General features: G+C 40.2%; 1 protein-coding gene across 1 annotated transcript in view; it reads right to left on the reverse strand.

Moving 5' to 3' along the window:
• Nucleotides 1-943: 943 nt before the first annotated feature.
• Nucleotides 944-14097, reverse strand: part of CRY2 (cryptochrome circadian regulator 2) — a 33689-nt gene continuing 20535 nt past the window's right edge. Inside the window, exons 7-12 of the mRNA XM_054971231.1 lie at nucleotides 11865-12176; nucleotides 10402-10553; nucleotides 10062-10264; nucleotides 7294-7383; nucleotides 6683-6822; nucleotides 944-4267 (exon numbers count right to left, since the gene is read on the reverse strand). Coding sequence (XP_054827206.1) covers nucleotides 4250-4267; nucleotides 6683-6822; nucleotides 7294-7383; nucleotides 10062-10264; nucleotides 10402-10553; nucleotides 11865-12176 — 915 coding nt within the window. The 3' untranslated portion in view covers nucleotides 944-4249. The remainder of the gene's footprint in view (nucleotides 4268-6682; nucleotides 6823-7293; nucleotides 7384-10061; nucleotides 10265-10401; nucleotides 10554-11864; nucleotides 12177-14097) is intronic.

The raw sequence follows: 14097 nt of genomic DNA on the forward strand, positions 1-14097 counted from the left end.
TGCTCAGTGGAACAGGCTTCCTTGGAAGGTGGTCACCTCTCCTTCTTTGGAGGTTTTTAAGAAGAGGCTAGATGGCCATCTGACAGTAATGCTGCTTCTATGACTCAGTATGAATTTAGGCAGATCGTGTCGGGGAGGGCAGAAAGGGATGAGCTGGTGCTAGGCTCTTGTGGCCTCTCTTATATGCACACAGTAATGCTGATCACCATTTTGGGATCAGTAAGGAATTTTCCTCCAGACCAGATTGGCCAAGGATCCTGGAAGTTTGGTGCCTTCCTCTGCACATAGAGCAGGAGGTTTGGGTTGAGGTAGCTATGAATTTCCTGCACTGTGTAGGGAGTTAAACTAGATGACCCGTTGTACCTTCCAGCTCTTTATTTCTATTTTTCAATTTCCATAAATTCTTCAGTCTTACTATGTACTAGATAGTCAGATGCAGCACAACTAGGAGTTGGCGTCACATAGATAACCATTTGCTACTTCCACATGACACAAACACGCTATCAGTTGTGCAATCTATCAAAATTGCATTCACACTGAGGATCTATGACTTTATTTGCACTCCATACCATGAAGATGGAGATACCCTACTCTAATCCTAGTAATTGGCAGCTACAGTATCAATTGCAACTAAAGTATAATCTAGGAATGCAAAACATTAAATGATCAGGATTTGTATATTTATATATTGATGTCAGCATTTTCCCAGGTTTGAAAAATTGGCAAGGGGGTTATCTGTCAGTTCCAAGATTGCTTATGCCTGAAGAACATGTTTTTCAATGCTGGCTTTACCGTTAATTGCCTGAGCACAGGAATGTCACTAGAGAATGTTAATTTTCTTTAAAAAATCAGTAGAGAGCTTATAATATATATGTGGGCTAGATAGATTGTGAACTTGTTAATGTTTAAACAATAAATTATCCAATTGTAAGTGGTTGCTTTATTCAATAACATTACATCCCCGGTATAACTCCCATGATTGTACACAACCAAGCAATAGTTTTGTCACCTCTTTAAAAATACCTCTGAGTTTGCACTTGCAGATCCTAGAGCTCCAATGACTCGTCTAAACCACTCTCCTTGACCTGTTTCCAAAACACCCCTCCACAACCAGGCAAATGGCAAAAATCCTATGACTGAGACCGCTCTCAGTCACCCTCAGAATACTTTCTGAGAGTTGTATATGCATGAAGAACCAGGTAGGAAGTAGGGGAAACTGTTCAAGAGAGCAGGGACTGTGTGTTGGACAGTTCCTTTCCAGGGCCCAGCGCGTGCACACACACACACACACGCACACACTTTCAAGCTCCTCCTTACAATAAGAGTGAAATATTTATAAATTAATATTGATTGTTTAGATTTGGGCCTGGGACAAGCATGTGTGGCAATCAGTGCAACTGTTACTAGTATAGTTTCAGATGGGCAGCCACATTGGTATGCGGTTGAACAGCAAGATTTGAGTCTGGTAGGACCTTAAAGACTAACAAAACTTTCAGGGCATAAGCTTTCAAGAGTCAAGGCTCCCTTCATCAGATAATATATTTTTTCCATTATTGAGCCTTATCCCATGTAATTGGTACATATTCTCTTCTTATAACATCCTAGTCCTCAATTTAATTATTTTTCCTGCACAACAGTGAAATCCTAAGCAGACTGACGAAGAGAGCTTGCATCTGATGAAGAGAGCTGTGGTTCTCAAAAGCTTATGCCTCAATAAAGTTGGTAAGCCTTAAAGGTGCTACTGGACTTTTTCCTTTTTTGCATCCTAAGCAGAGTTACTCAATGGGCTTAGACTAGAGTTCCTCTTCTTAGGATTTCACTGTAAGTTTGTTTTCTGCTACAGTGCTAATTAAGGGCAAAACCTGTAATCTGATATGTTTAAGATGTTCTTTAAATATGGCAAAGTGTATGTTTTTCTAGAACTGCTGTCCATTTTCAGATCTAGAGATTTTCTAGTGAAAGAGTCATATGTACACAGTAATCCATTTGGATATGCTGGACTTCTCATCAATTACCTGAGATACAACAAATAGGGTGATAAAAACATTTATAAAACAAATTAATAGTTAAACACAACAATAGCCAAAGCTGGAAAACATTTCAAGGAAGAAAAGTCACAGTTTCTGAATCTGAACTGTAGTAAGTGCGTTTGTTTCCTACTCTGCAATACAGAACAGAGCTGAATTCTTCTCATGCCCTCTACCATATGACGTTAAATATTTACAAGGTGACAAAACATTAGATAAAAAGGATTATTTAGCTTTCTTTAGAGAGGATTAGTCATAGTAGTTTGGAAAGTGGACCAACAGAGCAGCATTCCTTTCAGGGAAAAGTTACTAGTTCTCAACATATGACCAAATTATAGTGATATAGCTTATAAAACTGCATGACTTTCCCCATGAATGCATAGCTTCAGGTGTCATCAAGTCCATTTCCCCCTTACCAGTGTTCTCAAATCCAAAGCCCAGACCCCTAATTCAGGTAAAAGTCTGTGTTCCCATTACAATGGAGAAGGCCATCAAGCAATTTTCTAGCTCTACATACTGCATCTGTGACTAGCTTCTTGGAATCTGCTAACACAACCAAAGTATTTTATAAAGCAAAAAATATTATTCTGGGTAGTTCATTTCACTACATGATAACAGCTACATAGAACAGTCTTCCCAGAGTCTTAGAAAATATGGCATTTCCCATTGGTGTGATGCAGGAAGTGGGCCAGCAACCCTGCCAAGACCACACTGAAATCAAATGATGGCCACATGTCCAATAATCTGAAGGAACTATGAAGATGTCTTTTTAGAATTCCAAATTCTGAGTAAGATTAAAGAGAAGCACACAGTCTCAGACACATACTCTAGGAACAGTTAAAGGTGCAAATTCACTGCATCCTATAGTTGGGAAAACAGAACAAGAGAAGTGCTGAAAAAAGTCTATAGACAGGAAAGATCTGTTGGCCTTACTAAATCCAAGTGACACACCTCCCCCCACCCCCCAAGTCATTACAATGGATCTAGTTCAATCCATGTCAGGAGCTTCCTGTAGTAAAAGGGGGGGGGGATTCCAGGCAGCGATGAACAGATAGGCCTTTCCTCAACTGGAAACAGTTCTTTCTCTTTGGGGAGTACACTTGTAGAAGAGCAGGCCATCAAGCAATTTTGTAGCCACATACTCTAGGAATAGTTAAAGATGCAAATTCACTGCATCCTGTAGTTTCCACCAACCTTCTTTGCCTAATAATCCAAATTCTGGAAAAACAGAGAGGTTGCAAATCAAGTTATATTTATGTACTCTCTCTTATTCTGCACAATTTATTTTGCTTCTGCTAGTCTTGGGAGGAGGAAGGAGCTACATATGGCACTAAAGCCACACCTTTTGATCACAGGAAATCTTATTCAACAACTGCTCTGGTTTCTGAAATTTCATAAGATATAATGAATACATTTAAAGCACTCTTTTTTGTCTTAAAAAAGCAGAGGCAATTTTATGGTAGCCAAATTCTGTGGCAGTTCTATTCTGCAGCATTTTTGTTGTTCCTGCTGAAAAGCAGATATAGCCCTGCCCACAGGCAAATGATCAAATAGCAAGAATACCTCAGAATCTATTAATAGTTAACATGTGGTAAAAAAAGCTATAGTGGCCTCTCTGGACTAACAAAATAATTATTTCCACTCTGACCCTCCACCAACCTTACTACCATCTGGGAAAAAATGGTCATTATTATGCAGCCACCTTAGAATCACTCATTTTCCTCCAAGTACTCCAATGCATGATGCTTCTCCTGTCTGAATTTCAAGAGACTCTCTATTTGGAGTGTTTTAACAGGTGCAGCAGCATGTGGACCCATGGTGAGCACCATGACATATTTTGCATGGCTCATCTCACTACCTGCTAATTAACAGCAGAGAGAGAACACTTAGTAAATGATGCTCTAAATGGAGCAACAAGTGGAACAGTACATGAGGTAAATGGAATATACTATGGAATAAGCACATTTCATTCCAATGTCTTGTCTTAGCAGAATCCAAATGTATCTCAGGAAAGCCAGATATTTGTTCCCTGGGCTGCTGTTTACTGATGAACCTTGCTCACTGCATCCTGCACTGGAGTTGCAGAATCCTTTGTGGCGGTCATGTTGGTTACACATTCATACAGACACTTGACAGATGAAGTTGGTCAACATTATGATCCTTCAGGTAGCAACACCTCTCTGCTACTGCAGTGGCCATTCCATTATCTGGTTGTTGCCTTGTCAATCTCCTATTTCAGGCTGTAAAGAAATGAAAAAACCACATAATCATTTCCCCCCTAAAACAGGGGATTTTCTTCAGAAACACAACCTTGATGCAGTCATGAAACAGTACTTCCTAGCTATTATTTAGAAAGTCTTCATTGCAGTATTGTTCAGCTTGGTCAAACTCTACACTCACTCAATCTGCTATCTTGGACCAGACTTTTTACCATCCTCTCCTTTGTTTTACTACGTTTTTAAAATTAAGATGTACAAAATGGCATCATTGGGGCATGACTGCTTGTGGGTGACAACTCACCGGCTGAAGAATAGAAGTGTTAAGTTTACTGAACATTAGACAAGTCTGAGCTTTCTCCTCCACCCTTTTACTAATATCCTTGTCTTTTATATTTGGGGTTAGCTTTGACTTAACAAATGCTAGCACCTGCAGGCTTACAGTGTAAGAACAGGGAAGGAGATGCAAAGATACATTTAAGTAGCCTCTGAAAATATGTAAGGAAGAGTAGTGCAGTTGTTAGGAGGCAGTGAGTTCCAAAGAAAAAGATAAAAGACAGAGGTGAAATAGAATATGTAATCTGAGGTTTAACCAAAAGGAGAGTTCTGGCACAGTGAAGATAACAGGAAGCAAGGTTCGCTCCCTATCCAAAAATAAGAATATTTAAAGATAAAATAGTAACCTGATTGGCTGCAATAAGGAAATGAAAAAAGAAGAACAAACATAACGAGACACAGGAAAAAATAGAACAAGCAACAGCATTAAGAATGAAAATAAAGGTGAAGCGAAAAAACAAACAAGCAAAGGTAATTACAGTAAGTCAAGCTAAGAGCTGGAGAATAAGTCACTAATTTTGCAGTGAGTGAAGGCAAAACAAATTTTAGCAATAGTTAAGATGGCAAGTGGTAAGGTTTTGCTGTAGAGTGAATAAGTCAAGAGACCAGGTGAGTAACAGTATTTCTGAGTTCCAGAGTGGGGGAGAAGGAAGAAGAGTAGCATTCTCAGGGAAAGAAAAAGAAGGTGGTAGTGGTACAAATACAGGATAAAGAGAGAGCAACAATTAAGCTAGTGAGAAACATCCAGTCAAAAATGCCAGAAAGTAAAATAGATATTAGAAAGAGGTAACAAACTAGAACAAATAAGAGGTTTAAGGAGATTGGTGCTGTTGCTCGGAGCACCTTCTTTCAATTATATCTAGCGCATAAGTTGGGCCACTAAATTACACAAGACTTATTATTAAAAAGCACTGTAAAGTAAACATAATATCAATAACAGAACATGTAACGAAGTATAGCAGAAAGTAACATTAGTGAATAGACATAACAGAATATTAAAACTATACTTTGTTATAAATTCTGCTCTTGCTATTTTTCCTGCAGTTCAATGCTATTTTCGGTTTTAATAAAATAATTTTTAAGAAAGCATTGTTAAGTTTGGCCCTAGTGAGTGAAGCTCAGAGAGTGGCTTTTGGACAATTTACAGTTTCTCAACCAACCTTAATGTATGGTTGCTGTTAGCTTTACAAAGGGATAAATATTGCTTTGAGCTCCTTGGGAAAAGAGGCAGGATAAACTGTGGCTAGATATCAAACAATCTTTTAGACATACAATCACATCAAAGGTGATAGGGTGGGAAACAATGCCTTCTTTTTAAAAACAAACTTAAGGCCAGTTCCCAACAGATTCAGAACAAAAATATGGCACTGCCCAATGCTGGCTAGCTTAGAAGCATGATAAAGATCTCCAGAAGACACCTTTAAATGAAGCAACCCCCTTTCTTCCCCTATCCTAATCCAGTTTCATAAATCAAAAACCTGGTGGTCATCAGTCTCTCCTTTAAAATCACAAATGTTCTTACAAGTATGAACCAATAGTTTAAAGAGCCAGGATAGTACAAATATGTGTGCTTTTACAGCATCTCCTCTATTTTTGGCTTTAGAAGTTACATAATTGCCCTTTCTTCCTTCTGTGCAGCATTCCAAGTGGGATCCAAGCATTTTGGTGGTGGTGGGGCAATAGTTTCACTTTGGATATTACAAGACAGCGCAGGGCACTTCTGCTTCCTGTCCATTATACAATGTGTAAATCCACTCACACGGCACCCTTCTAGTGAACCAATTTTATCCCACCCTTTCTCCGAAGAAACTTGGGGTGGCCTACATGGGCCTCTATGCTTTCATTTTATCCTCACAAGCAAGGAAATAAATCATATATAACAGTATTCAGAGGGAGTGTTTCAGCATACGCAAGGGTTTTATTTTTTACTGCTTTAAGACTGAGTAAATCTGACAATGATATCAAGCAGAAAAAGTACCCTTCTGCATAAAGTGTGCAGTTGTATGGGGCACTAGTGCCTGAATAACAATCAACCAACAGGGCTCTGTTATTTGAATGGACAATCAAGTGAGTTCCAGTGCAAAAAGCAAGCTAGCTACTCACATTCTCAAGTTCTTGCTGTGGATTCTGTGAAATTTGCAGAGCTGTTACCCTAGCTCGTTTGTACAACTCTCCACTGTATTCACTTACAACCTCATGCTTTCGTTTTGGAGAAGTATGGCCCAGGAGAGACTGTCTTGGCACTGCAAAAGGATAGAGAAGGGTCATTAAAACATTCCTCAGGCTCCAGAGATTCAAATGCTATTGACTAGCTTTGCAAGTGGGTAATCACTGCAAAGTTCAAGCAGAACTAACTATATATAGAGACTCCCCTTATTGTGTTGTTTCAAATTTCAGCACTTACCATTTCTCCTTTAGCCCCAAGCATTAAAAAAGGATCTTTTTATCAGCCATGAATTCCAGCTTTCCTCTTTAAAGATCCTCTCAAAAAGCCCATGTCTGGTCAGGCTTCATGTGCAGCTCGGAAAATGTTTTACTGGTTAACTTAGTTTTACAGAATTTCTAGAAAGAGACTTCACTGTATTTTTGAGAAACCCTAGCAGAGATGAATAAAAGTTATGCCTTGCTACCTCTATTCCTTGTATAAACGGCCATTTATGGTCTTCAAGTGCCCATTAAAAGATCTGTGTAATTTACAGTCAGATGCTACTCACTTGTATTAGTACTGTTTCCCTGTCCCACAGAAGGGTCTGTGACTGGGCTGTTGAAGTCTTCCATGCAGGAAGGGACAGAGGCCAACAAACCTGTAAAAAGTAACATGCAGTCTCTATTAAAGCAAGGCATCATTTTTCACTGATGCACACACATACCAACAGGTAAGACCCACATGTTTGCTTTTAGAGTATCATGCCATCTTTCTTACATCTGAGAATCAGTGACTGACTCTTGGAAGAATCTTATTAGCTCTTAAGTGCTGATGGCTGCAACTAATTTGCCTTTATCTGTTTAAAACGTTTATACACTTATTTTGTTGTTGACTCAAAGCAGTTGCCAAGTATAATCCTATAAATACTAGTAGAAAAGAGCAAGATCCCAGTAGCACCTATAAAAATAACAAAATTTGTGGTAGGGTATGAGCTTTCGTGAGTCACAGTTCACTTCTTCAGAACATCTTGACCTATAAATACTGAAACCAATAACAAATTCAGACAACTAGCACAATAACAGGTCAATTTCCAAAGGCCCATTTAAACAATTCAGTTGTACATCTCCCCCTAAAGATATATTAGTTTTATTATCATAAAAGCAATAGTCCATAAATGCCATTCTAATGTACCAATACGGTTGAAGCTTTCAAAGCGTCCAATTAAAGCCAGAACAGTTGTATTAAGAAGTTGCTCGTAGGGGGAAGTGGCTCTCTTCTAATGACAATCTTTTAGCAACTAACATATTCAGTATTAGAAGTGCTACTTCTTGCTAATAATACACCCTGAACTAATTTTAAATGAATGCAGCTACATCAAAGCCTATCTGAGGGACTTTAAATAGTTTCAGAACCATTTCTGCTTCCCGTGTTTGTGCGACTTTCACACTTGGGATGCAGAACCGAACAATGTCCGTGGTATCCCCAATTTTTCCCCTTGCACACGTACCACGTGTTTATTTTGAAGTCGCAGACAAGTCGCAGCTGGTGTGAACAACATCAGTGTTAACACTTATACTCCTGCTTCTCTTCTCCCCCCTTCTCCTTTACCACAGGACCTGATTGGTTCATGCGGAACTAACCACACGCACTCTTCACAGCTCCTCGACCGCTTTTTCCACCATTACTTTTTAGTTTTCGTAAGGACAGCAACGTTGCCACATTGCAATATTAGAAGATAATTTTAAATTATCACATTTCCTAAAGAAGACAAAAGTAAACAGTGGGACTCTAGCGAGTTTGTTCATGGTGATTGCTGAATCTAATTTTTAAAAAATGTGAAGGGAGGAAGCAAAGCTGAAGCGTTACTTTAGTGTGGGGGGGGGGGGAGCCTTTGCGGAGACTCCCCAATATTTGCTCTTTTCCATGGAGAGTGCTTTTTACACATAATGCAGCAGTCACGATCAGGCACCAAAAACTCCTATCAAACAACAAGAGGAAAGTGGTCTCAAACACAGCATTTTACACGGAGGACCCCGTACAAAGACACAGTCCTAAGAGACCACTGTATATAAAGTATAAATTTAGTATATCAGTGAAAGTGCAAGAAAATCCCAATCAATATCAAAGCTCTTAATAATATTTCAAAGCTCTCTGACAAAAATTTAACCAATGCCTAATACCAGTGTTAAAATTGGTTAAATTTTTGTCAGAGAGCTTTGAAATATTATTAAGAGCTTTGATACTGATTGGGATTTTCTTGCACTTTGCACTTTCACTGATATATTAAATTTATACTTTATATACAGTGGTCTCTTAGGACTGTGTCTTTGTACGGGGTCCTCCATGCAAAATTACCATAAACTCCTAAGCAACTCCGAAGAAAAGCAAAGGAGACAGGAAGCTGTGCAGTGCCTATATACTGCACTGGCATCTTTCCCGCCAAAGGATTACAGCCAATCTTCAATGTTTCAATTTTGGTGGGACCCTTGAAGTCCAATGAAGGAAAGATTGGCATGGGAGGGTGGGATCCTATTGGGCAGACAAGGTAGCAATGCCACATTACAACACATGCGCAAAGTTAAGAAAAAAAGGTGACGTGCACCTCGGGGAAGCTGTGCAGTGTCTATATAGTGCACTGGCATCTTTCCTGCCAAAGGTTTACAGCCAATCTTTGCTGTTTCAATTTTGGTGGTATTCTTTCAGTCCAATGAAGGAATGATTGGCATGGGGGAGTGGGATCCTGTTGGGCAGATGAAGTAGCAACATCACGTTATAATGCATGCATAAGGTTTTTTTAAAAAAAGATGTGTACCTTGAAGCCCCAAAAGCCCGAAACTGAACCGAGGAAGAACCCACTCCCCAGGAGCGCAATATTCACTTGAACCTTTTTCCTTTTCACTAAAACTTATATATTCATTAAACTCTGTAAGGATGTGTTGAACTGCTTATTATTATTCACACGTATCACATACAGAGGAGCTAATTACAAAAGTACCTTCTTTGAATACAGGACATGTATAGTAACACCTAATCAATACAGAAATTAGTTCCTCAAATATACATAAGAACCAGGAAGGATCGAGAGCCAAGGGGGAGCAAAGTTAATTCATTTCTGACTTCCCCCTACAAGCAACTTCTTAATACAAATGTCAGAATATGGTCTACCATTCTCTCAGTTCTATCTATATGGAGGTACTTATGATTTTCCTGCACCACTGGAAAGAAACAGACCCTTCCTCTTAGCACAAAACACTTACCTGTAAAAGGTAAATGCCAATTCTACTACAGAAACTAAGATGGTCAACTCCACTGCACGATGCAGCTGTCAGTACTTACAGAGGCCTCGGTAGCGTGATAGTTGCTGGTAAATCTGTTTCATGCGCTCGATGTTCAGTCGACTGGTTTCTGCATGATTCACCATGGGTTTGGGATAGTCTACCCCAATGATACATTTTGCTGCCTTCTGCACTGACTCAGGGGCATTCCAGGGCTCATAGATATAGCGTGAAGGAAAGCCTTTCAGCTTTGGCAGATATCGTCTACAACACAAATTGAAATAGGTATTGTTCACTCTTTACATTACAGAGTTTACATATGATCAGACAGTCAAATGGCACAATTCTATAGAGTTTTTATTCTTTAAAAGGTAGCAGACAGAATTGGTCAATGTGCTCACCTTACAAAGTCACCACTAGGATCTGTACGACGTCCAAAGCCAACAGGGCAATAGCAGTGGAAGAACTGTTGGAAGAAAGCACTGCAGGAAAGCCACATCCAGCTGCCTGAATTCACACTGAAATCTGCATCCAGCAGCAGCTCATCAAACACCTGTAACAAATCAGAATGAGAACTCCAATGAGGAAAGCCTTTTAAGGCAAATTTCAGAGATGGTGTCATGATAAGTTACTGGTGCAAAAGTTGATGAGTGGAGTAGGAACCAAAGCCCCCTGTCAACTCGATTATATTTAATTACTTGTGCCTTGGAAAAATAAGGTGCTAAATAGTCAACCAAATTATAGGTTTGTGGTATAATGAAAGCCAAACTAGATTGTTATGGGGAGATTTATAAGCATGTTAAGCTGTTTAAAGAAGGGTGTCTATTTTTAAACACAAGGTACATGAATGAGGAGAGTTAAACTCTGCCCTGTTCCCCCTTCTTTAGCTCACTGTATTAATGCTGATTTTTTTTCTCAAATCCCAGCTTGAGGAGATAAGATCCTGAAAACAAGAGTATAATGAGGAAGGGTTTAATACCTCTCACCCACACAGTTTTTTGCCTACACCCTCCTACCCAGACACTTTAACTATGGACATATTACTTCTTTTAGCTTTCCCCCCAGTTTGGTCAGACAAGAAAAGTACCTCCCTTCAATCTAGTAGCACCTTAGAGACTCTCCCTACCTTTAATTCTCTTACTACTCTTAGGTAAGAAAAAATTAGATTTCAACCCAAAGAATGATACATTTCTAAATATATGCCAGCTGAATTTGGTTTTTGGATGTCTGCTTGTCAATTTCATCTAGATTCTAGTATTTGGCCTTCAATACAAGATCATTAATACATCCACATTAACATGGTAGCAGGATTTACATGTTCTATTTAAGCCTAGGCATGGCCAGAGGCTCTTCTAGCAAGGGAGGTGAATCCTGAGATATCTGCCAGCAGAATAAGATCTAGGCTGAGTTTCTGCTTCCCTTACTGTTTAAGCCTCAGCATGGCCAAAGGGAGTGAGCCTTCTAGCAAGAGCCAAAGAAGTCTTGACCCTTGACTCTTAACCCGGGACTGACAACCCGTGATCCTGAATAAGCTGGCCAAGCCAATCCAGGAGCAGGCCAGGATATGGTGTATGACTGGTTTGGGTTTTTGTTTATTTAAATTTTACTAGTTGTTTAGGGTCCCCACTGAGGGTTTAAAAAACCTTAAATAGATCTTCCTAACAAGCTCATGAAAACAAACTTACTTCTGGAGGCTATCCATAACACCTTAATTCAAGAGTTTCTTTTTAAAGAGGCTTTTGTCAGATTGTAGTTCTGTGGGATAAGCTTTTGTTTCAGGAGGTAATATGCAGAGGTGATGCATCTACAGAACTATTTCAAAGATCTCAGTAGCCAATGCACACTTTTTGACTCAACAACTCACCTTCACTCCAGACTCCCAGCTGATCCACAGATCACCTCTTGTCAGAAAGCAAGCTACAGCATGCCGGGCCAGATGATGAATCCAACCCTCCTGTCTCAATTGTGTCATGATGGCATCAATCCAGGGGAATCCTGTCTTGCCTTCTGCCCATTTTGCCAAGGCTTCAGGATTCTTGTCCCATGGGATCTGGATGCAAATTGGGTTTCCATCCATACGGTCAAATTTGGGATTGTTTGTTGCAGCTGTATAGAAAAATTCTCTCCAAAGCAATTGGCCATACAGCGATAGCGGAGGAGTACTGTTCCGCTTCACCTAGAGAAGGCATGAAAAGAAGGTGCATAAAACAGAACTAGGATTTTTTTGGTACCCAAACACATGTCTACACTTGGGATGTCCAGTTGAAATCTGACTAATCAAGAAGCTACCCAAAGTATGTCCAATCTTAAATAAAGTAAATGCTCCAAATCCAAACAGAACTATTTCTGATATTCAGTAATGGTTAGCAGCTTTCCAGCTGGTAGTTATTCTGCCACTATTTTCCCAAGCAGCAAAGGGGGGGAAAACACCAGATATATGACCCCAACCAGGGCTTTTTTTGAGCGGGAACACCCCGGAACAGTGTTCCGGCAGCTCTGGAATCTGCCTACGTGATTCCTTCCTCCTTCAGCTCTGTGGGCTCTGCAGAGGAGGCTAAGCTGCTTTGAATTCATTCTGCTTTCTTTTCATTCCTCTCTCTGTGTGTGTGTGTGTCTGCGTGTGTGAGCGAGCGGCGAGAGAGAGCAAGACGACGCTGCTCGGGCCTGGCGCGGGCTCTGCAGAGGAGGTTAAGTGAGACTGTGGAATTTTGAGAATTTTGGATTTTTTTTTCTACGCTGGCAGAGGGAATCTGTTAGAATTTAGATTCGTGAGATAGGTTTTGGATTTTTAGAGGCCTCCTTCTTGCATTTTTTAAAATATGATTCCAAAGAAATGAAATGTTTGGGAAAGGGAATGGAAGATTTCACTTTTGGTAGAGGATACAGAAAGGAAAAAAAACCCTCTCTCATAATACTTTAATTTTCCAAGTGTACTAACATTTATCTCGTAATGCATTGTGCTATGTTCCGGGAAGCGGCATCACTTTCGGGGGTGATGTCATCACATATTTCCAGGAGCGCGTGCATGTTTCACGCGTGCACATGTGGTAATAGAGAGTTCCACCACCTCTTTCCCCCCCCAAAAAAGCCCTGATCCCAACCAAAACTATTAGTCAATCTTCTCATCAAGCAGGACTGTCCTGCCAATCAGTGCATCATTGTACTGGTTTGGGTGGGGCTTTTGAGTATATGTAGGCACACAATGCATTTGTACAAGCTACTTTGTACTCTAGGGCAAGGTGGAGTTGGGGAGGGGGGAACAGAGGCAGAGGCTGTAGCCTCCCTCTTCTGATCCCCTCTTCCACAAATAGGCTCATTTGTTTTGCAGACTTGGAGGGAGGAAGAGAAGAGAAATAAAGACAGAGAAGGGAGGCTAGAGCCCCCCAACCCCCAGCCAAGCCGCCAGTCATCCTTCAGGGAGCAGTTACAAAGACTCTCCTTGCATATGTTAGCTGGCAAGTGGGACTGCAGACTTGGGAAGGAATAAAGCATAGGCCTAGCTCTGACTACAGTATTAGGCAGCCTGGGGTGCGTGAGAAGTGAAGAGAGGTGTGTGCATGTGTATGTGTTGGATAATTCAGGGTTTTGTCCCCTTGTCTGCATCATTTTCACAAATACAGACCTGCAGCCAATACTATAGTATCTTCAGAAAGGAGGAAAAAGCTCAATCAAATATTAGTTTACACATCTCCGTGCCTGCTCTGTGAGAACTTAGTTGCTTGAAGTAGCAAGAAGTTTTTTCTTATCAGCCTGAAATTTGGGAGCTAGGATCTCTTTGGTAAGGAATATAATCCCTGTAAATTTAATTCCGAAGGGTTTCGGGGGGGGGGGTGCCTTTCAGTAAAAGACCACCTAATTGATTTCCTAATATAACTGACTATCTTTAGTCAGTTATATTACAGTTAGAACATAGCCTAACTCAAACAGGGCACAGTATCTTATTCCAGGACACCAAAATACTGGACAACACTTCCAACTACTTTGTCAGACTGCACAGGGAAGCCATTGAAATTCACAAGCATAAGCAAAACTTCAACAGGAAAGAAGAAACCTTAAGAATGAACAGAGCATGGTTTCCAGTTCTGAAAAACACCAGG

The sequence above is a fragment of the Eublepharis macularius genome, chromosome 2 (genome assembly GCF_028583425.1).
Source record: "Eublepharis macularius isolate TG4126 chromosome 2, MPM_Emac_v1.0, whole genome shotgun sequence".
Classification (NCBI taxonomy): Eukaryota; Metazoa; Chordata; class Lepidosauria; order Squamata; family Eublepharidae; genus Eublepharis; species Eublepharis macularius.